Below are 23,168 nucleotides of genomic sequence, written 5' to 3' on the forward strand. Positions count from 1 at the left end.
TTTATACCAAAAACTGATCAAAATTATGAAGCAGCTTTCGCAAAGACAACTTTGTAAGCCGAGCTTATACCGCCATCGCAGCCAGTTGGCCAATTTCAAAGCTCTGAAAGCTGAGCTTGTAAATTGAATTTTCAACGCTTCATCTGCGACGCGACATAAACAGTGACTAAGTGTTTACTCTGATCTACAAATCAAATGGCAGGGCAATTAGCAATATGTATTGATTAAGGGAGAAACTTGCGAATCAGAATTGCTAATAGAACTACAGCTGTTAAATAGAAAGTGTTTTACTATTAGTCTTTTCCTGACTTTAGTTTATTTAATTTGGTTCAGCTTCAGTATTCTATTAGGATTTGACCCTCATCTCGATATGACTCCAATTCTTTTCGTATTTGCCGACTGCACTTTAAAACACTCCCTATTCAAGCTAAATATTATAATTTGAATTGTATGAATTTTGTTTTATACATTCCCCTTAATAAAGCATTCAAACATATCAAGTGTTGCCTCCTTTTTTCCAAAATGTGAACACTTTTAAATTCAACCAATCTGAGGAGGTCAAATCCGACTGTCACTGTATTTCCGGGCCACTAACCCTTGAATAAAAAATATGGGTGCAGAGCAATCGGCGTTGTTGGCCTGCACTCAGACGGGAATCCATGAGGAGCATATGGAGCTGGTCAACTCCAAGTTGTTCTTTCGATTGTACTTTGATGCGATGCCCCAGCCTGTGACGGGTCCAGTGACAGAAGCGCTCCTCCACTTGGTAGAAAACTTGCGCACGGCAGGGGTTATTAATGGTAATGAAGCAGATGCATTTAGCTGATCACTCCCTTGCCAACCACCAACTGTCCTTAAAAAATGTATTCTTGAAGCTGACGAAACCCAATCGATCCAGGACGAATACGATAGCGGGGAAAGCGATGCCAATTCGGGGCTCAGTTGTGGCAGTGAATTCTCGACAGAAACGTGTCAGGAAGTGGAAATAGAACCCATACAGATAGCCCGATTCGAGTCCATAGAGCAATACAATGCGCCCATTAATGAGCCCGATGAGACGAATGCACTTATGCTACCATTGTTTAAATAAATGGAGATTAATTTAACATATGAATTTATGTACATAACTAATTGCAACTTTTCTTCTACTTAAAGTTAACTTTCTTTAGTCTCAGCGACTTGATGGGCCTGACAATGCTCCTTCGCTCCTCGCGATGCTTCTTCATCTCCGCCTCGCGCTTCTTGGCATGGAACTGTGTCTTCTTCTGCTTGTTCACTTCGAATGTCATCTGCCGATTGCCTAGGGAGCGACCCACATTGGTGACCTGCCCCTCCAGCTGAGACATGACTTGTACGCGATCCTGCAGGCTGGCTTTTTTGATGCGCTGTTGCAGGGAACTACTGCCTTGATGTTGATCCAAGGGGGTCATTGTGAAGCGATTGCCATTGGTGGTTGGTTTGTGGGTGTGTCCATTCGTCTGGGGTATTTTGGCGGTGTCCGAAATTTCATCGTGCGGCTGCTCTTCATCTTTGTCGTCTAGCTCCTCCTCTTCCTCGCGTTGTCGCTTTACCTGCTTGTACGCCTGCTTCATTTCCTTGACATACTCCCTGCGGTCGTCATCGTCAGATGAGGCCTCATCCCCGCTGTCATCCTTCGTTTCGCCATCGCTCTTCTCGAAGCCAAATAGGTCCTCGTCATTATCGCTTTCCTCGCGCTGATGTGCCTCGTCGGCATGCAACTCGGCCACATGAGCCACCTCCACGCGCTTCTTGAGTTCCTTGGCATTGGATTTATCCAGTCGGTTCAGAACAGGAGCCAGCAAACGATATTCCTCGGCAGACTTGTTAACTTCAAAGTCGGCGTTTTCGAACATGGCCTTGAAACGCGAGTCCTCAAGCAGATTGGGCACATTCCGCTGCTTGGCACTGTTGGAGGGATTAGCTTGTTCGTCCATAATCTTGAGAGCCAACTCTTTGTTAACCTTGGGCAGCTTGGATTCGATTTGCAGGCGGGACTTGCGCTCGCTCTCGATTTCTTGGCGGATCTTGTCCTTGCGGAATCGGTCAAAGGCGAAGGGTTCCACAACTGCCTTGGCCTTGTGGTACAATCTTGCGTCCATAAAGTATCTATGGAATGTATAGGTATTAGACAAAACTGTAACACTTTGGAATCCTTTTTTAACTTACCCGTGCATATAACCCTTAAGCAGATTGCTGCCAACGAGGTGCTCCATTCCCAATTCAGCCAGCTCCTTGGCTGTGACGAACTGGTAGTCATCGTACACATTCTCCACGACCTCCGACTCGATCTCCTCGGTGAGGTTATCCAGGAACGAACACCATCGGGGAGCTGGACCCATGGCAGGCACGTAATAGGTCATCATCTTCACATCCTCTTGCGCCACGAAGAACATACCCGTGTCGGGAATGGTGCAAAAATCGTTGAATGACGATGTCGACTCAACGTAGGCGATCTGCTTGCCTGTCTGCTCGTCCCACAGCTTCAGGGTAGCCTCGTCCAAGCTATAGACGGCATTCTGAGCTGGATTAAAGGCCAGACGCTTGATGGGCAGTCGATTTAGATGATTCTTCACCAGCAGCGGTTGCTTGGCACGGATGTCGTAGATTAGCACGTGTCCCGAAGCAGTTCCCACCCCCATGTGCAAGCCGTTCCGGAATTTGAGGGCCGTGACTGATGGAAACTCCTTGACGCCCGGCAACTTCATAGCTACATCCAAAGTTGAACACCGTTGCTTGGTTCGGGGGTCCCAGGCTTCTACGGTGCCCTCTTTGGTACCGGCTACTAAAAGATGGTGCTCAGGATTCACATCACAGGCGTTCAAGCAGCTGCCATCCGTTTCAAGCGGTTGCAGGAACTGACCGCGCTCCAAATTGAGTCGGTAAATGTCCTGCGAATTAAGTCTTTAGTATAAAAAAGGATTAGGTAGCCTTGAGTACTTACCCTGCCCACGCCCACGATGAACATGTCGCAACTGGGCTTGTGGTACTTCATGTCGCGTCCAAAGCGCGGAATCCTCAGTCTGTAGTGCCGCCCATGGGCCGCATGGATCTCCACATAGCGATCGCACTGCAGAAACACCATCTTGCTGTAGTCGTCGCTAATGACCTCAAAGGTGGTCACCTCGGCGTCGAAGCAGCGCTCGAATTTGATGGACAGGTTGGACACCTCGAAGCACTTGACGCGCGGCTTGTACGTGCCGGTGGCTAGGATGTACTGCTGGTCGGGACTCATGCGGATGCTGGTGCAGACGCCGGGCATGTCAAAGTCCTGGATGAGCTCGATCTGTCTCCGGGAGTCCACCTTTTTCATCAGCTGTGACCGCTTTCGACGATCCGTCAGCCACTGTGAAGGGGATACTCATGAGTTAACTGCTTGGCACTGGGATTATCCTGGTACTCACATCTGGCACCGACTTGCCGGCGCTCAGGTTGTAGATCTTCACATCGTTAACTTCGTTTACGAACATCTTGAGGGCCAATTTGTGCTCTAAATTAAAACATAAACAAACGAAGTCCGCAACACGTGCGCCCTCTATCGATAGACTCGATTGTCGATAGCTTCTGCGCACGATAGCCACATATCGCGGCAGTGTGACCCTTTGCTTGCCAATTACGTAGTGTGACCACAGAAACCCAAGCAAAACAAGAGAACGCAAAAGCAGCGAAAAAAGTCTACTGATTTGCATCGACCTACCAATTGAAAATAATCGCTATAATAGCCTCTCGGTGGAGCCCCTAAACCCCGCGAAGCCAGTGTGCGTGCTAGCACGAAAGTGAACTGCATTTTGCATCGCCAATTTGCCCAAATACTGCAATCGAATTCCGCCCAGCCAAACAACAATACGCACACATACACACAGCCCCCCGCTCTGCGTAACCGCCCTACATTCCACATTCCGTTCGCTCCCTAAGGTGTACTAAAACTGAAGAGATCTAAAACGGTGAGTAATGTTCCTTATTTTTCCTTAAGCCAATTAAAGACTTATTAAATTATGCGAAATGGAAAACCGTCTGCGAAGGGGTGACGCAGTGCAGCAGTGGGTGCTCACCAACTTTCCCTTGTGCTCTCACTCTCTCTTGTTTTTGTCGCTAGGCATAGCACTCCATTGTTGTTGTATACACCCCCTGATTGCTTTGATACCCTGCCATAGGGAGGCACTGTTTTGTGACCAAGTTAGGAAAATAATTGATTTACAAAAATCTTTAAAAAAAGAACATCGGCTTTCATCAAGGGATGATTCAAGTTTTGTTTATGAACTTTTATTATTTCTAAGATTCCACAGGGATGATGGGGCGAAAACGACCTCCTTTGCGATTAAAGATGGGGAAGTGAAAATTTGTTTAGTATTCGCTATTAATTGATACCCTGAAACATGGTATATTAGTTTTCATTGATTTTAGATGATTATATGTATTTATTCATTTATATTTTTGGTATGTACATCCATGTGTACATACATATATACCGATTACTTTAAAGTTAAAACTAAAATGAAGTTGCTTACAAAATGAAGGCGGACATGAATGAAATATTCTGATTAAATACAACTAAAAGTTGTTATCAGTTATTTTTATAGTTCGTATAATTTTGTTGTGTCTTATTGCGATGTTGTTCATAATGCAGTTATATTATAATGCTTTGAATGGAATTTTATCATTTTGTAGGTCCTTAGAAATAAGACCTTATTCAGTATTCTTAGAAATGGTAATCATGCGCACATTCATGAAAAATATTTTAAGAATTCAAAGAACTTTAGAAGAATTATATACTCACTTAAACTAACCGCTCATTTCCGGCAAAGGGTATACGCACTTCGGCTGTATATAGATGTATATTTTGTATACTCCTTTCATGCTTTCCATGTAATGGGTGCGCCACTGTGTTCTTTTATGAGGAGTGGTAGCCACTGATGATCCACTTCCATTCAACACAATTTGCAAATAAGTACATACATATGTACGTACACATGTGCAAGCGTGAGGATTTCGCCTCCATTGATTGCTCCACTGATGTTTGGCCTTTGGCGCTTGACTGATAAGACTCGAGACCGAGACCTACTACTGAGCTAATCTAAATTGACCGCCATAGAGTCTATATAGGCACTTTGACAAGCGATGATAAGCGATGGTAACTTGCATTGTAATAGCTTCATTTCAAGATTTATGTATGGGGAATTAAGAATCAATACTGATACGCCTCTTTCCCAAATGCTGCTGTATTATTAATTTAAAATTAGTTAGTTAGTTTCATTGATACTAACTACGGAAGGATGATTCTCTTTTACACGTTTTCTTATGGAACAATAAACTGGGTATTATCCGATGAATAACTTCGCTGGTTACCGCTCTTGATAATTGAATTCCCACGGTGCCTAACGACCTTGATCCTAGTCCCCTTCAACTTGGGCGAAGGGTTCGCTTCACTCTTCCAAGATCCCCTTCACCGCGGGCAAGTCAAATGCTCTCGAACGACATGGATACTCAGGAGTCACAAAGTCAAGTGGCTTGGAGTGTTTTAACCCGCCACTCTTGAAGCTTGCCTCTTTTTTTGGGCTTCAGCTGGCAAGTAAACAAACCCGGTCGGCTGTTCAAACACAAGCATGCCTTAAAAAGAAATATCGGGGCCAGTTCGAGAAAGGGGAACAAAATGTGGTGCCGCCGCAGAACAAATTAATGCAGCGCCTCGGTTTGTTGATAAGCAGCACCAACAGTCGGTCGGACATTCAAATGAGCACCTGACATAGTGATAGTAGTCGTAAACTGCTTGATTGGGTCAGAGTTCAGTCCCGCTGAAGTCAAGATGAGCAAAGTGCGCAGCGTGGTGAACAGACTGCATGACCGCATAGACTACTTTATGGAAAAATGTGGCAAATATTCTACATCCTCAGTAGATCTGCAAAATAATACTAATACTCTCGACTGCTTTCTAGGTCCCAACATGACTGCAGCGCCGTACAACTACAACTACATCTTCAAATACATCATCATTGGTGACATGGGCGTGGGCAAGTCCTGCCTGCTCCACCAGTTCACTGAGAAGAAATGTGAGTAGACTGCAGAATAATGTGTGTAATCAGAGCTAACCTCTGCTTTCCTTACTGCAGTCATGGCCAACTGTCCTCACACCATTGGCGTGGAGTTCGGCACACGCATCATCGAGGTGGACGACAAGAAGATCAAGCTACAGATCTGGGACACAGCGGGTCAGGAGCGATTCAGGGCAGTCACACGCTCCTATTACCGTGGAGCAGCTGGTGCGCTGATGGTCTACGATATTACCAGACGGTAAGCGAGGAAAACTGCTATTTGTGAATACGCTTTAACCCTGACAAACACTTGACCATTTCAGCTCCACTTACAATCACCTGAGCAGCTGGCTCACCGACACTCGCAATCTCACCAACCCCAGCACTGTGATCTTTCTCATTGGCAACAAGTCGGATCTGGAGAGCACTCGGGAGGTAACCTACGAGGAGGCCAAGGAGTTTGCCGACGAGAACGGACTCATGTTTCTCGAAGCAAGTGCTATGACGTGAGTTTCACATGGAAATTTAGTTAGTTCCCAGTGTTGGCTTACATTTCTTATTACACATAATTCTCATAGATATTCTTAATGTTTTCCTGCAGACCGCAAGAATTTGTCAAGGGGCTTAGGTGTTTTAATTTTGTGTATACTATATTCGATTTGTGCCATATTTATCACAAGTTTTAAGTTATCACATATCAATTATCTAATTGCGAACCACACTATTAGCTTACAGCGGTTACTAATTATTTGTTTCCCCCAAAACAGTGGCCAGAATGTGGAGGAGGCTTTTCTGGAGACCGCTCGCAAGATTTACCAGAACATCCAGGAGGGACGGCTCGACCTGAACGCCTCCGAATCCGGAGTCCAGCACAGGCCCTCGCAGCCGTCGCGAACCTCGCTGAGTAGCGAGGCTACGGGCGCCAAGGATCAGTGCTCGTGCTAAATGAATGCAACTTAACTTTACGCCACCCTAGTTATACAGATCAACTTTTATTTTTAGCCGACTCGTAATCTACCGATGCCCAAGCAAAAACCAATGTATGTAGTTAAATAATTCGACTAAGCATTAATGTGTGAGCCAACAACAGCGACAGCAACCACAGATAATAAAAATATATAAAGTCCTTTCCGATAATAAGACGCAAACACTTCAACATTTATTGTATCGATTAGCATAAATGTTAGAAAATTAAACATGTTTGTTGGTTCGCGCGAACTAAAGTTTTGACTATGAAATTTCGAAAAGTTTATCTCACTACCATCCTTCGGTCTCAATATATAGATGAATTCGTTCGATAGATCATGTTTTTGTTGGCTGCATCCCTGTATATATATGAATTTTTGTATCTCCCTAATTTTTTGTTGAGTATTTGTTGTTGTCGCGTGCAAGAATGGGAGAAAACGATCAATGTTATTTGAATATTTACGATGTATTAATGGCATAATGCAATAGGAAATAAATAAACTGGTATTTATAAAACCCCTACCAATAGAAACGAATTTCTCTTTCAAATAATTTACATTTTAAATTGATAAATTATGTGTGTATGATACAATATGTGTACAATGTATTTGTTTAACATAATATTACTTTGCGGTGTGACTGTCCCAAATTACTGCATCATTTTATAGTTTGCTCATTTAATAGATTTTGAAGTATTTGTTTTTAAATTACTTATATATTATGTGAAGTATTTTAAAGTGCATTTTATATGATTTAGTGGAATACCCTCAACTTTGACTTGCGCATAACATCACTCTTGACTCATTTAGTGCTGCCAACTTTGAGTAGGAAATCAGCTGGTTCTGACCACGGACAACAATGTTTTAAGTTAAAGCACAAATTTTCGTATACTTTCTTTTGCTTGTACTTTGTTGATAAAATGAATTAGTTTAACTAGACTAGTCCATTCAATTGGGTTATTTTCTCATAACCATTTTTCGCTACTTTCGATTCCCGTCAGATTTGGCGGAAAAAAGTCGGAGATAGCAGCACCGCTGGCATCGCTGTGTCTGCGCTTTTGTGCGAATGCCGTGGTATGCAAATTGAAATTAATTTATTCCGATCATCATGGAAGTGACGAAGTAGCTGCTGAAACAGCCAGTGAAGCGGACGAACGTACGCGAATCTCGATCCATGATGCAAATCAAGCGGCTCCTCTGCAAGTCCTGCGGCCTGGGCACCCTTCTGGTGGCGGTCGTCTGGCTGCTGGCGCTCCTCTTCTACTCGCACAGCCTGCGGAGCTCCATCCGCTCGGCAGGATGGAGGATCGACGAGGGGAACGCGACGCCACGGGCCGAGCTGAGCTACCAGGCCAGGGTCACCGTCGGATGCACTCCGAATGCCAGCAGGAACACGTCTACGATTGGGGAGTCGCCTGGGGCACCGAAGCCGCCCAGTGATCCGGAGCAACTGGAGCTGTTGGGTGTGGTGCGCAACAAGCAGGACAAGTACATCCGGGACATTGGCTACAAGCATCACGCCTTCAACGCCCTGGTGTCCAATAACATAGGGCTGTTCCGGCAGATCCCAGACACTCGGCACAAGGTGTGCGATCGCCAGGAGACCTCGGAAGCGGAAAACCTTCCACAGGCCTCCATAGTCATGTGCTTCTACAACGAGCACAAAATGACGCTGATGCGGTCGATTAAGACAGTGCTAGAGCGCACGCCCAGCTACCTTCTCCGCGAGATCATTCTGGTGGATGATCACAGCGATCTGCCGGAACTGGAATTTCACCTACACGGGGATCTACGTGCCCGCCTGAAGTACGACAACCTGCGGTACATCAAGAACGAGCAGCGCGAGGGCCTCATTCGATCCCGGGTCATTGGAGCACGCGAGGCCGTGGGCGATGTGCTCGTCTTCCTGGACTCGCACATCGAGGTCAATCAGCAGTGGCTGGAGCCGCTGCTGCGCCTCATCAAGTCGGAGAATGCCACTCTGGCCGTGCCCGTCATCGACCTGATCAACGCCGACACCTTCGAGTACACGCCCAGTCCCCTGGTGCGTGGAGGATTCAACTGGGGCCTGCACTTCCGCTGGGAGAACCTGCCCGAGGGCACGCTCAAGGTGCCGGAGGACTTTCGCGGCCCCTTCCGTTCGCCCACCATGGCCGGCGGGCTGTTTGCGGTGAACAGGAAGTACTTCCAGCACCTGGGCGAGTACGACATGGCCATGGACATATGGGGCGGCGAGAACATAGAGATATCCTTCAGGGCGTGGCAGTGCGGTGGCGCCATCAAGATCGTTCCCTGCTCCCGCGTGGGTCACATATTCCGCAAACGACGCCCCTACACCTCGCCAGATGGAGCCAACACCATGTTGAAGAACTCACTGCGATTGGCGCACGTCTGGATGGACCAGTACAAGGACTACTATCTGAAGCACGAGAAGGTGCCCAAGACCTTTGATTACGGAGACATTGGCGATCGCCTGAAGCTTAGGGAGCGACTGCAGTGCAAGGACTTTGCCTGGTATCTGAAGAATGTCTATCCAGAGCTGCATGTGCCGGGCGAGGAGTCCAAGAAGTCGGCGGCAGCACCCATGTTCCAGCCTTGGCACTCGCGAAAGCGGAACTATGTCGATACATTCCAGTTGCGGCTGACGGGAACGGAGCTCTGTGCCGCCGTGGTGGCTCCGAAGGTGAAGGGTTTCTGGAAGAAGGGCAGCTCCCTCCAACTGCAAACCTGCCGGAAGACACCCAACCAGCTGTGGTACGAAACGGAGAAGGCGGAGATCGTGCTGGACAAGCTGCTGTGCCTGGAGGCATCCGGAGATGCGCAGGTCACGGTGAACAAGTGCCACGAGATGCTGGGCGACCAGCAGTGGCGCCACACCCGCAACGCCAACAGCCCCGTCTACAACATGGCCAAGGGAACCTGTCTCCGGGCAGCTGCTCCCACGACGGGCGCCCTCATCAGCCTGGATCTCTGCTCCAAGGCCAACGGAGTGGGTGGCGCCTGGGACGTTGTGCAGCTGAAGAAGGCACTAGAGCCGGAGGGCAGGGCCAAGGAGGCAAGGAACTCGGACAAGGCGCTGTGAGCGAATTGCTCTGATGGCGCATTGCAATATTAGACTGATATCTGTTTAGGACGAAGTGTATTATGTTTAAATAGCCAGTATTTTTTCATGAACTTTTTTAATAAATATTAACGAAATGTTGACGGTGCAGTTTTAGTTATGGCCTTGGAAACAGGTTTTCTTTCAAATAATTGGCAAATATATACGTACGAGTATGCAGACATGGTAGCATATTAAATGATTGTGATGACCTATCAAAAATCCACTTTGATTGTCGAAACGTATGTTTGTATCTTTGTCACTATGATTTAATGTATAAATATATTTGGGAAGTTAAGTTCTTAGAATATCAGACTTTTGCTGCCATTCTAAAACACAGTGCTCAATACCGACAATTTGATAAAAAACAAAATATAAATATTTTTTGAATACCTATCTAAAAAGTATAAGAACTTTGCAGACCTTAAGGAATAGCCTTTATCCATTGAGTTAAACAAATTTAAATATAAATAATGAGGGTTAATATTGAGAACCAATCATTTTGTACTTGACAAAATTTTTAATTATTTTTGATTACCATCGAATAGATCAAATTAAATAATTTTTTTAAGTGTATGACTTTGTATTTGTGTATTTGGTATATATCACAAAACAATGGTATTTTGCAGGCGCCAATATACGGTCACACTTTGTTTATGCTGAAACAGGCGCCAAATCGAGTGATTCTAATAACCATTTTAAAAGCAGAAAGATGCAGGCCAAGGCAACCGACAGCAGACAGGAACCTTCCCTGCATATGGGTGAGCTAATAAGCTGCAATATAAATTAGTTAATTACTATAATCAATGGCATTTCACAGACACAAATGCGCGTCGCAATTTCATCAAATTCCATGCGAAACTCGGCGAGGTAAGTGAATGCAAGGTGCAAAAATCAGGTTTAACTGCATTCTACGGCGTAATTTGCAGAAACCCGGAACTACAGTGCGCTTCTTTGACCACTCCGATTGCTACACGGTCCACGGCAACGATGACTGCGAATTGGTGGCCAAACTCGTCTACAAATCCACGGCGTACATAGGCGCCCTGCTGCCGGAAGACAAAAAGGAGACGCTTCAGTTCGTGGCCATGTCCAAGGGCAACTTCGAGCTGGCTGTGCGTGAGCTGCTCTTGGTGCGCAATTACCGGGTCGAGGTGTACGTTAAGAAGTCCAGCGACTGGGAAATAGAGTACCGCGGATCGCCCGGCAATCTGCTGCAGTTCGAGGACATCCTGTTCGCCAACAAGGAGGTTTTAGTCGGCAACAGCATCATCTCGCTGCTAGTAAAGCTGGAGGGCGGTGGTCAGCGGCGTGTGGGTGTGGCCAGCGTGGAGCAGAACGACTGCAAGTTCCAGCTGCTTGAGTTCCTGGACGATGACTTCTTCACTGAACTGGAGGCCACCGTGGTGCTGCTCGGACCAAAGGAGTGCCTACTGCCCAGCTTGGAGGGCGACTATGCTGCCGTTAAGACGCTGCTCGAGAGAAATGGCGTCATGATCACGGTGCCCAAGAAGAGCAGCGCCAACGATCTGCTGCAGGACCTAAACCGCCTGTTGCGTTTCGCCAAGGGACAACAGGAGGATGCCACGGGCTTAAAGGAGCTCCAGCTCCAGCTGGCCTCCAACGCCCTGAAGTCCGCCATCAAGTACCTGGACCTGGTCAATGACGCCGGAAATCTTGGACACTACGAGATCAAGCAACTGGACCTAAATCGGTAAGGCGATATAATTTCATTTCCATAAACACTAACTAACTAATTCTTTATATTGTCAAACAGTTTTGTCCACTTAGACTCCGCTGCCGTGGCTGCCTTAAACATAATGCCCAAGCCAGGCACCCATCCATCCATGCCCTCGTACCGCTGGCAAAGCGTCATGGGCGTGCTGGATCATTGCCGAACACCACAGGGACACCGACTAATGGGCCAGTGGGTCAAGCAGCCACTGCGAAGCCGAGATATCCTCAACGATCGTCATAACATTGTCCAGTGCCTACTCGAATCTCCGGACACAATTGAGACTCTGAGTCTTGATTACCTGAAGCGCATTCCGGATATTCTTATGTTGACCAAGAAGCTGATGCGACGCAAAGCCAATTTGCAAGATCTGTTCCGCATTTACCAGGTGATTCTAAGGACCCCGAAAATTCTTAAAGTTCTGCTTGAGCTCGCTAATTCCACGATAGAAAGTGTGATCTGTGCGCCATTTAAAAGCTTCCTGGAGGATCTGACAGGCCTCAAGCAGATGGTCGAGCAGGTGGTTGACTTCGAGGCCATCGAAAGGGGCGAGTATCTGGTGAAGGCTTCTTTTGACAGTCGTCTCATGGAGCTGCAGCAGACGATGACCGAGCTGTATTCGAAAATGGAAAACTTGCAGGTCAAATGCACTAAGGAGTTGGATTTGGATGGCAAAAGTCAGGTGAAGCTGGAAAATGTGGCCAAATTGGGACACCATTTCCGCATCACTCTGAAGGATGACTCCGTGCTGCGCAAGAACAAGAACTATCGCATCGTGGATGTGATCAAGGGCGGTGTTCGCTTTACGTCTGACAAGCTGGAGGGTTACGCCGATGAGTTTGCCAGCTGCCGCACCCGCTACGAGGAACAGCAACTGTCCATTGTGGAGGAGATCATTCAGGTGGCTGTCGGATATGCTGCCCCACTTACTTCACTCAACAATGAGCTTGCCCAGCTCGACTGTTTGGTCAGCTTCGCTATCGCCGCCCGCAGTGCCCCCACTCCCTATGTGCGGCCCCAAATGCTCGAGGAAGGTGCGCGCGAATTGGTCCTCCAGGATGTGCGCCATCCTTGTTTGGAGCTGCAGGAGCACGTCAGCTTCATTGCCAACAGCGTTGACTTTAAGAAAGGTACGTTGAAAAATGACCCAGCAAACGTTGTCATTAAGTTTCATTTTACTTCAGAGAAGTGCAACATGTTTATTATCACGGGACCCAACATGGGTGGAAAGAGCACTTACATCCGCTCCGTGGGCACCGCTGTGCTAATGGCTCATGTCGGAGCTTTTGTACCCTGCAGCTTGGCCACAATCAGCATGGTGGACTCCATTCTCGGGAGAGTTGGAGCTAGTGACAACATTATCAAGGGCTTGAGCACATTTATGGTAGAGATGATTGAAACATCTGGGATTATCAGGGTGAGCACAGCTTCAAAACAAACGAAATGTAATTACTTTATCTAGTATTTCCATTTTTCAGACTGCCACTGACAAATCCTTGGTAATCATAGACGAACTTGGACGCGGCACTTCCACATACGAAGGTTGCGGCATCGCCTGGTCCATTGCTGAACATCTGGCCAAGGAGACCAAGTGCTTCACTTTGTTCGCCACTCATTTCCACGAGATAACCAAGTTGGCGGAGACGCTGCCCACGGTTAAAAACTGTCATATGGCAGCAGTGGCGGATGCGGATAACTTCACTCTGTTGTATCAAGTGCGTCCAGGGGTCATGGAAAAGAGCTTCGGCATTCAGGTGGCGAGATTAGCGAATTTTCCCGACCATGTCGTCCAAAACGCGCAGGAGGTGTATAATGAGTTCGAGGACGAACATGTGGACAAGCAGAAAAAGGAGGATAAGGCCCTGCTGGAGAAGATTCAAGTGGCTATTCAACAGCTGTCCACAGCGGGGAACAACGTCGACATTAACGTGGAGGATTTGACCCAGCTGGTCACCCAGTTTACGAAGGATATTGAGCAGCTGGATAGTGATTACTTTAAATCCGTGCTGGCCACCAGTGAGGCTTGACAAGGAGGTAGGGCCGAGTAATTGTTAATCGGGCAGTATTATTTAAGAGGCAGTTGTTCTTCTCACTCTTTATAACGTTTTTTTTTCCGTAAATATTATCAATTAGCATCACTTCATATTGCTTATTTAAGTTTAAATCATGCATCAGCACTTTCACCAATGGTTTCAAACCATATTCCTGATTTCATTACAAGGCTACATCAAAAATGATTGAATATTCCTTCCATTGCTTTAAACGTAAAATTATAAAATAGGGGAAATCACCTAAACTAGATATATGATTTTTTTCTATCGCGAGTACATGTTTTAATAAATAAACACTATTATGAATACATACAAGTCGATATGTATAACACCACGATTCCAATATTAACGCTGAATATCTTTATAATTTAGAATGAAACTGAAACCAATAGGTGCAAAACAAGACGGATTAGCAATGCAAGTCGTTAATAAACTTCATGTTCCACAACCGTGTCATGATTTGGAAACTCGGCGATTTGTGTGCTACTAATAGCGCTATGTATTTGTTCGGCTGTGTGCCAAGTCACATTGAACACGCTTTTTAACTGAAAAATACGAGCCTGACAAACTGTCAGTTTAATCGGCCGGGTTTTAACCTCAGCCGTCAGTTGGGCTAAAGCGCCGCCGTTTCGCTGGCCGATCTTTAGCGCGACTGTCATTACCAAATTCAACTTAAGTGCTGTCAAAAGATAATTACCGTTTCGGCTTTGATTTTTCTTACCTTTTTCACTCTGAGACAACTAAATGACAACGGCGCTCGGAAAGGCCTAAACCAGTTTGCCTCCGCCGCGTTTGGTGTGATTCAATAAGTTGGCTCCATGGCTAAAACGGACAGTTCCAGGAGTTATTTTTTGGATGAATTAATACGTAACGGATTTAGACAATAATACTGCAAAAAAAGAAAAAGTTTATATTCCCTTTTATATACATATATGATATCAAGATATCTTGCAACATTAAACATTTATTATTTCGCAGTGACAAATAGCATCAAATTAATTTACATCATTACAACTAAGCGAATAGCCCTCAAGCCAGACTTTCCAAATCATACTCTCAAGAATCTGCGACACGACATTATGTGTTCGGATCTGATATACTCCTCTGCCCATGGCTGTGCACACATTCAATTTGATATCGCGAACTCAACAAACATGGCGTGTTAGCAACGCTTAACAGCATCCAAAATTGACAGGCAACTTTAAATATATTGCCTTTGCGGCCAGTTCGGCATGCTTGTCTGCCACGATTAGTGGCAAGCAGCCAGCCAGCGAGGCGAGCTCTGCGATCCGGCTCCTACCCCAGCTCCATCCCCATTCCCATCCAACTCCAGTGCCCCATTCCACACTCCAGCCAGCTCCTTCAGAGCCAACTTCATTTGGGCGAATGGAGCGAAGACGTCCGATGCGACGCGACGCGTACAATTATTAATTTGATACGATATAATTGACATGTTGCCGATGCCAAAAAGGAAGCACTAACATGCGGCCAACAACAGCGGCAGCAGGAGCAACAACAAGGTGAAACCTCGTAACTTGGCCAACAAGCTAAGCCGGAGCGACGCATATTAACGCCATGGCTTAGACACAAGGACCGGCGATCCGGCTTAGAGATGGCACTTGGCCACTCGCACTCGGCAGGCATCTAATCTTTGGGACTACATTTTGGGATACTTTAAGCTTGATTTTGGTAATAGAGTACTGATTGGTCCAAAATATAGAGCAGTATTGAAAACCATTTCTTTTTTATGTATTGTTGAGGTTAAAAAACCAGTTTTTCAGATCATTTTCTAAGGATCTAATATATGTTTTCGTTAAAAATGCTGTTTTTTTCAATGCATATTAATTTTAATTTTAAATAAATTATATGATATATTTTAACTTTGGTTATTTATTTTCTATATATTAAAGATGCCAAGATGGGGCTTCATGCTCACCTCTATCGCTTCATTTTCATGCTCCTGCCTTTTTCACTGCCGGCCTCTCGTTTTGTGGCAGGCAGGCGTGTAAATTGTTTTTACTTAATCGCTGCGGACACAAACGCACATGTTGTTTGGCCACAGCAAACACAGCAACAATAACAACCAACTTGCCTCTTTGCCGATCTCCTTTGATATCTTCTTGGCTCTGTGGCGCGCTTTTGGTAATTGCACTTCGTCCGCTGCTTCTGTGTTACCAGCCTTGTCAAGTACACTCATGGCCAAGCAAATAACAACAAAAAATCTATATTTTTTTAGGAAATAGGGAAATAATGAGCTTCAATAAGATATGATAGCAGTAATAGCAGTAAGAGATCATAAACATGTGCTTAAATTCTTAATGAAGTCACTTTTAAATTAATGTTGTTACTTTGAAACGGACATCTTTGACTAAATGATTTCAGTCAAAGGTGTGCGACGCAGTGAAGGAGACATCTGGGACTATAGAAGGTACACACTTATATTCTTAATCAGTTTTATTAGCCATGGGTATACATATATGTATGTATGTCCGTATATTTGCTTGTCCGTCCGTTTCAGCTCAAGCTCATCTCTCAATTTTAAATCTATATATGTACATATATGAAACTTTTAAAGTCTGCTTTCTATTGGAGTTTATTATCGGAACGGGTCGGATCGGAGCACTATATCATCCATGGCTGCCATAGGAATAATTTGCAAAAGAAAACATATACAAACATAATTTACCTTCGTTTTTATTGATCATAAAATGCTTCATTTCGGTATATTTGATACTCAAATTTATTACTATCAGCATTTCATTTATTTACCTACCTCTATTACGTCAAGGGTTTTTTGGCTTGTTTTTAACGACTTACATATAAAAAACATATTATTACCTATAATATTCATTAGTAAGTTTTATTGCAGTGGCCATGACTGTGAGCAGAGGCCAGTTTGTTTGTGGAAAATTGTTATTTGCCGCTGGTAGCCTGTCTTTCGGTGGTTGTTGCTGTTGCTGTTGTTGCACTGTTGGCCAACTTCAGTCGGTCAGACATGCAAATTTTTTGGTGTGTCTAATGTTAGTTGTTTGTTAGTTTTTTATGCAAATTTTCTTGTTTCACTTGACAAATTGTCTGTTCGACTTAATGATGGAACGTAGGTTGGCGGTGCTTGATGTCCGATGGGTTGGGGGAAAAGTGATTATGTGCACAGCAGTTTGGGTTTATGATTACGCTTGATTATATATGAGCCATGTTGGTACTCGTTTTTTGAGAAAGTTTTGTAAACTGTTAAAATATAAGTTGTGAAAGGTTGTAGTTTTCCCCAAAAAATCCATAGTACAAGCTATTATTTATCCATAATAATTCAACACAAGAAGCGGTATCAATTATAAGTACATTTTACAATGTAATTTGTTAGGAGCTCTAACTACTAGGGACATTCCTTGTTTTTCATTTCGGGGAATGGCAATAAGGGCAATTTAAGCCATAAAGAATAAGCTGCGACCTTTCCAACTTGTCTCGTGTTTATATCCCATTTATCCACTCTGACACCTTGCACAAAAACCTTGGTCCCCTAATTTACTTGGTTTTGTTTTTTTCGCAGCGCAGCGCAGCCAATCAATTATAGTTATAAAAGGCAGTGAAAAGGGAAACCCATTAAAATCTTATCTTTTAACCAATAATGTGGCAGATGGATGGACGGATGGATGCCCCCCAAAACGAGTGAGACAAAACTACTATCCAGCCAGCCAGCCAGCTCCAACATCTATTATTAGTGGCCATATCAAAAAATGATTAGCAGAGCCGCCAAAGACGAAGGCAAAGCGATCGGTCGATGGTGTTGGCCTGAATGAGTGGGGGGCATAGTCGTATAACAAATTATGAAGATGGACGGGTTCGCCTGGTTGGCTGAATCCACAGCAACAACACAAGACTGATTATAGACTTTAAGGTGTAAGCGGGGAGAGAAAACTACATAACACTAATTTCATTTTAAACGAACAGAAACGTTGCGGTGCATATAATTTAAATAATTGCATAGGCGCTGCGAATAGCCGGGCTATTGATGATGTTATCATGTTATGTTCGCATACGATCCACACTTATGTATACTTAGTTGCTGTCTTACAATCTTATCTACTCGTACAATTTCCGCTGGCAGCTGCTGGTCCTCGTCCTCAGTCGGGTAGTCGACGCTTCTGGTTCCCCTTAATTATAATGTATCGCCTTAATGGGCTGCACTTTGCCGCCGGCAGCCGCTCTCTCTGCCCCAAAACATTGTCTTCGTACTTTTCTGATTATTGGTTACTCGGGGAGGAGCGCCATTTTAATCCACTGATAAAACAATTCAGTCCTCTCATCGGGATCGTTCCTGCGATGGTTCCACCATTCCACCATCTAAATTATGGTTACAAAATTTTATGAAGCCATTTATATCACTCACGAGATGTGCCGCCCATAGCATGTAGCAAATCGATGGGTTGCACCACGAGCTCCACTCCTTTTAGCCAGTTTCGTGGACCTCCCTTCAGTACTTGTTTTCAATTTCAGCAAAAGGAAATCGCCAATGAGGGTAGGCATTAAGTTATGCAATTACTGTTTACTTGCCCGTACCGGGGAATTAAATAATTATGCGAATCAGTCGTTTACTTGTATGCGAAACATACTCGAATGCCATAAAATTGAGTTATTTCTACGGAACAAACTTAAAAGTGCAGTGGAAGTGCTTTCGGAATTCACCGGGAACACATTTCCATAATAATATTTTTTTGTCTTACAATTTACATACATAGGGTTTATAACTAAAGTGTCCAAATTTGAGTTAAACTATTTAGGTTTTTGTAATATCTTGGCATCTAAATGAGATTTTTCTATTAAGCACCTTGACCACGCTTCGCGTTTTGTATAAAATGGCTAAAATATGAAATCCCATGCCCTGTCCTTATAAAGATGTTTCATGAATAATTTTGAAGTCAGTGTTTCTTTCTTTTTTGCAAACAAGCCAACTCTCCCGCATTATGGCAAGTGATTAGCTGGTAAGAAAAATTACTGAAGAAACCGAAAAAGGCGAAAAAGTTGGCAGAAAAAGAAACGTGTGCAATTTTTATTTACCAACACTCGAGAGCGGCTAACACAAATTTAACACTGGCCGCCGCCAATGTAGCCATCATGCGGCATGCAATATGCTCGACTAACGAGCAAAAACAACAGCAACGGCGGAGTGAAGTCGGAGTTGGAGCTGGAGTAACTGCAACATGGAAACTACCAAACTGCCTTCTCGTGGTAATCAATTTTAAAATTTATGACAAAATTTGCAGCTTTAAATTATGCCATTAAGCACGGCATGTAACTCATATCGTCAGGCTGCCTGCCTGTTAGCCCGACTGCCTGGTGGCGGCTTAAAACAAGAAAAAGCCGAAGGAGAAACATGTTAACTGCTTTCCTTCGCCCCAGTGCGAGTGCACCGGCAGAAAAGCATGGCAGGTTGTGGTATAAGCTCATTTACTTAAATATTGTTGATGCTGTTTCCTTTGGTAACTTTGTGAAGTAGTCGAAAAGTATGCTTTGAAAAGTGGACATCGACTTTCCGATTTAGTCCATGATAATTCCTTACTCCCATGCTACACACTTTCAGGCATCATTGTAAGGTTTTATAGTTACTTAAAATATTATTTAAAAATTGCTTAATTTGTTTACCCATCTTTTCGCCCAGTGCAGTGTGTGTGACCATGCAATGGCGTTTGCATTATACGCTCGTATTTCGCCACATTCAACAACGAGCTACAGAATGACGGGTGGTCATAACTCATGCCCGATGCCCCATTCCGTTCCATTCCGTTCCATTGCGCCCCAAGCCCCCTCCCCAAGTTTCCGGATGGGGTCCACCGTCTGAGACCTGGGCAGCAGTTGTTGCAATTACAACTGGACACCACATGCTACAGCTGCCTCCTGTGCCGTTGTGTTCGTGTGTTCGTGTGCCCGTGTGTGTGTGTTAAATATTGCAATTTATCACGCAAATGCGTTTTTCAATTTTAACATGCCGCCAGGCATCATAAAAACGTTACAAACCCACAATATGAGCCAAGAGCCACGAGCAGTAGAAAGGCGGCATGGGGGTAAGCTGAGCCCCCGATGATGGGGTATCATAGGCTGCACGGAGCGAAAATGGGCCTGATAAGATCATCTGATAGTACTCTATTTCAATTTACACCCGCTAGCTGTGGAGCCTTTCAAATGAAATTCTCTTCATAACTTACACCGGAATTCGTTACTTTTCTTATAAATCTTATAAATATTACTGACATGCGAACGGTTTCGGAACACCTCTGTATTATATTGGTTGGATTGGTAAATAAAAAACCTTAAGTTATAAAGCTTTCGAGAAAGTTAAGTTAAGTTTAAGTTATAAAGCTTATGTAGTGAGGCCTTCCCAAAATGGCCCTGCCTTTCACTGGAAATCAATCAGCATTTCTCTCCGTGTGGCAACGAAAGCTGTGGATTACAGGAAATAAAGTGGCTAACACCGAGCAAGCAACACCACATATGGAGTCGGAGTTGGAGTCGGAGTCGGATCCCGGTCCCACAAGGCTGGTGATGAGCCTGGAGGAGCTGCTGCCCACCTCGTCGATGGAAACGGACGCAACACGAAATATGAGCAAGAAGAATCTGCTCCCATGGCGATGGTAATTGCAAAGGTGATAATCACTGGGAGAGTTGGGACATCTGTGGGCCGAACTGCGAGATAAATTAGAGACATAAGGCGGCCGACGTTTTCCCAAGGAATGTCCACAATCTTTTCGATTGCTTGCCTCTGGCAGCAACAGGGTAATTTAATTACGGGCACTACAGGTTACTTAATTGCTATAAACTAATTCGAAGCACTCTAAGGACCTAACAAAGGATCAGCCTCCTGCAGCTGCCAGTTGGCAAATGCACTCAATTCGAAATTACCTTACCCACAGTCCAATTAGCTGGGCAACCATGCAGCCGCTGCAGTCATATCCATGTCGGTCCGTTTGGTCCGTTTGGTCGGATTGGTCCACTCCTGGCATTTGGGAAATGTTAATAAAATGGTCCAGGACATGCCACCATGGCAACGACATGGCGTTGTCAACGATTGCCAATTCGCAACATTCGTTAGCTGGGAGGGATGCCAGAGCAGTCTGAGCAGTTGGCCAGGAGGAGCGGGCGGATCTGGCGGAACGGGCCGCATTGATGTGGAGCTGGTGGAGATGGGGGATAGAGAGATAGAGATAGCCAAGTTACGACTGCATTCGCAGTCGGATCTAGTTTGTGGCGTGCGTGTTGGCCTTTTTAATCATTGGCTGAAAACGCCGCTGGCCCAAACCCGACCACGAGCTCGAGTCCGAGTCCGCAATGGCGCTTAGTTTATTTGGCATATCAATTTGCATGACATTCGCTTATGACGCTTTCTTGGTTTTTGCCTCCCGTTCCGCTTTTGTCAGAGATTAATTGCACAGAGATAGCCGTTGGGTGGCAAGTTATGAAGAGTAGTTAGTCATGAGGTTATTACAAAACGCACACAGGTGACAGCCACACTGAAAAACAAAAGCTTCACTTCATTTCAGTAAGCATATGATATCAATGAATATGCTAAACGCTAAAAGTTTCCGAATTCTCAAATATTGACAAAATGGGTGTGTCATTTATAACTAAATTGCTTACGTGCGTATTTGAATTTTAAATTCGCATTAATGCTGGTATACATCAGCGGCGACTAATGAAGTTTATTATACGTTTTTATTACGCTCCTAAAATATTGTATTTTAATGATTTCGGTGCCATGTTTCTTAGCCTCAATAATCCGAAAGTGGGCGATGAGTTGTATAGTTAAGTAATAAGCACATGCCAGAAGATCAAGGCATATCGTTTTGCTAATCCACGAGCTAAGAACCAAAATATTTAAATTGAACTTAAAGATTTAATACAATTTAAAATGCTGAATTTGTATGTATAATTATATATAAATATTTATATTCAAGTTACGCTTGTAAGGGTATCGAAATGTCCACACAAGATGAACAACCCTCAACTAGTTTATTGAGGCTTTTGTCATTTCATTGAACAAAATTTGAATATTAAATTAACACAATATTTAATGTCAGCGAAAAGCGCACGCATCGTAAAATCCACAAAAATATTTTTATGTGAAATTGTGTGGATTAACCTTTTTTTCTCTGCTGCTTATTTACTTTGCCTACTTCAGCGTTTAAGTTTAAGCATTTGGTGATAATTTATGGCTAAACAAAACACATTTGGGCGGCGGCCTTTTTGTCCAAGTTGTTTTCGGACAAATTGAAATGTATTAATATGAAAAGTTATAAATAATTTATAAGCCCTTATGCAACAGCCTTTCCCAGCAAAAAACGCGGTTGAATTTAACGAAAATTGTCACTTTAAGCAAGGAATTCATTTGTGTTTTTATCGCTTGCCTCGGGCTATCAATGTTAATATCGAATAATATGGGGCTGTCACAAGTCATTAATATCCATGGAGAAGTATCACAAATTTATTGGTTTTATTTCTGCTCAATTCCGTTTTTCGCTGTATAATTTATGTTAATTGCTTGCAAAATGCAAAGTGTCGACGTAGCTCACGAGATGTCAGCACGAAACAATAGATGTATAATTTTACTTTGCGGTTCTCCGAATTAAGATCTACCCTCATAGTCTGCGTTCTGATTTCGATTGTCAGCCGTCGACCCGTCACGCCACCTGGCCAATGTAATTCCTTATGTAAGTCCATATTTTATTGGTTTAGAGCCCATCAAATGGGATGACAAGAGTGCCGACAATACATTCGCCAATGCTATGCAAATCAATAAGGAAGTGGCTAGGACTTAATGGCATAATTTATAGCCAGCCACCAGCATACTCGCACATAGTTCGATTTATGATGTCAAGCATATGGGGCTGTGACAATTAAAGCCTTTATGAATTGCCTTGTGCTGCGCCATAATACATTTGTCACCTTCTCTGCCTATGGATATGTAAATGCCATATCTTCGTAGCTTTGTTTGCCTGCTCATTATGTATTTTTAGTGCCTTCCAGTCGAATTTGTTTGCGGCATTAGCATTTGTCACTGATTGAGCAGAGAATAAGGTCAAACCAAATATGTCGAGAATGGCGAGGAGTCCAACGTCTTTCGGCCTTAGGCTGTCAGTACTGCTGTACTAAGGCATTGCGCATATTCTACATGCCAGGGGCTTATTGTGTATAAAGTACTAAGAAGCATTTAATTAAATGTGCCATCTGGAATATGAATAAATCCCCCTCAAATATGGGGGCTTTATCTTGATACTGAAC

General features: G+C 44.3%; 5 protein-coding genes across 7 annotated transcripts; 4 read left to right on the forward strand and 1 right to left on the reverse strand.

Annotated features, from left to right (window-relative positions):
* Window positions 1-555: 555 nt before the first annotated feature.
* LOC122619254 lies at window positions 556-1,131 on the forward strand. Its single transcript, XM_043796069.1, has 2 exons — window positions 556-800; window positions 876-1,131. Exons 1-2 carry the CDS (start codon window positions 611-613, stop codon window positions 1,088-1,090), a joined length of 405 nt encoding a protein of 134 aa, XP_043652004.1. The 5' UTR covers window positions 556-610; the 3' UTR covers window positions 1,091-1,131.
* On the reverse strand, window positions 1,098-3,564 carry LOC122619247 (nucleolar protein 10). The gene is made up of 4 exons (XM_043796057.1): window positions 3,423-3,564; window positions 2,963-3,364; window positions 2,188-2,909; window positions 1,098-2,127 (listed from the first exon to the last, which is right to left on the reverse strand). The coding sequence occupies exons 1-4, from the start codon at window positions 3,486-3,488 to the stop codon at window positions 1,146-1,148; spliced, it is 2,172 nt and encodes a 723-aa protein (XP_043651992.1). The 5' UTR covers window positions 3,489-3,564; the 3' UTR covers window positions 1,098-1,145.
* An 85-nt stretch (window positions 3,565-3,649) lies between these two features.
* Window positions 3,650-7,545, forward strand: LOC122617120 (ras-related protein Rab-14). 3 transcript variants are annotated; one of them, XM_043792847.1, is made up of 5 exons: window positions 3,650-3,962; window positions 5,952-6,065; window positions 6,126-6,306; window positions 6,371-6,553; window positions 6,815-7,545. In XM_043792847.1, the coding sequence occupies exons 2-5, from the start codon at window positions 5,960-5,962 to the stop codon at window positions 6,990-6,992; spliced, it is 648 nt and encodes a 215-aa protein (XP_043648782.1). In that variant the 5' UTR covers window positions 3,650-3,962; window positions 5,952-5,959; the 3' UTR covers window positions 6,993-7,545. The 3 variants fall into 3 exon arrangements, with proteins under 3 accessions (XP_043648782.1, XP_043648766.1, XP_043648774.1); XM_043792831.1 differs by lacking the exon at window positions 3,650-3,962 and adding an exon at window positions 5,613-5,888; XM_043792839.1 differs by lacking the exon at window positions 3,650-3,962 and adding an exon at window positions 5,613-5,885.
* Window positions 7,546-8,055: 510 nt separating this feature from the next.
* Window positions 8,056-10,167, forward strand: LOC122618646 (polypeptide N-acetylgalactosaminyltransferase 35A). The gene has a single exon (XM_043795231.1). The coding sequence runs from the start codon at window positions 8,187-8,189 to the stop codon at window positions 10,092-10,094; it is 1,908 nt and encodes a 635-aa protein (XP_043651166.1). The 5' UTR covers window positions 8,056-8,186; the 3' UTR covers window positions 10,095-10,167.
* Window positions 10,168-10,748: 581 nt separating this feature from the next.
* Window positions 10,749-14,121, forward strand: LOC122616809 (DNA mismatch repair protein spellchecker 1). Its single transcript, XM_043792378.1, has 6 exons — window positions 10,749-10,873; window positions 10,933-10,982; window positions 11,042-11,826; window positions 11,890-12,977; window positions 13,032-13,264; window positions 13,326-14,121. Exons 1-6 carry the CDS (start codon window positions 10,825-10,827, stop codon window positions 13,872-13,874), a joined length of 2,754 nt encoding a protein of 917 aa, XP_043648313.1. The 5' UTR covers window positions 10,749-10,824; the 3' UTR covers window positions 13,875-14,121.
* Window positions 14,122-23,168: the final 9,047 nt, after the last annotated feature.

Source organism: Drosophila teissieri, chromosome 2L, assembly GCF_016746235.2.
Source record: "Drosophila teissieri strain GT53w chromosome 2L, Prin_Dtei_1.1, whole genome shotgun sequence".
Taxonomy (NCBI): Eukaryota; Metazoa; Arthropoda; class Insecta; order Diptera; family Drosophilidae; genus Drosophila; species Drosophila teissieri.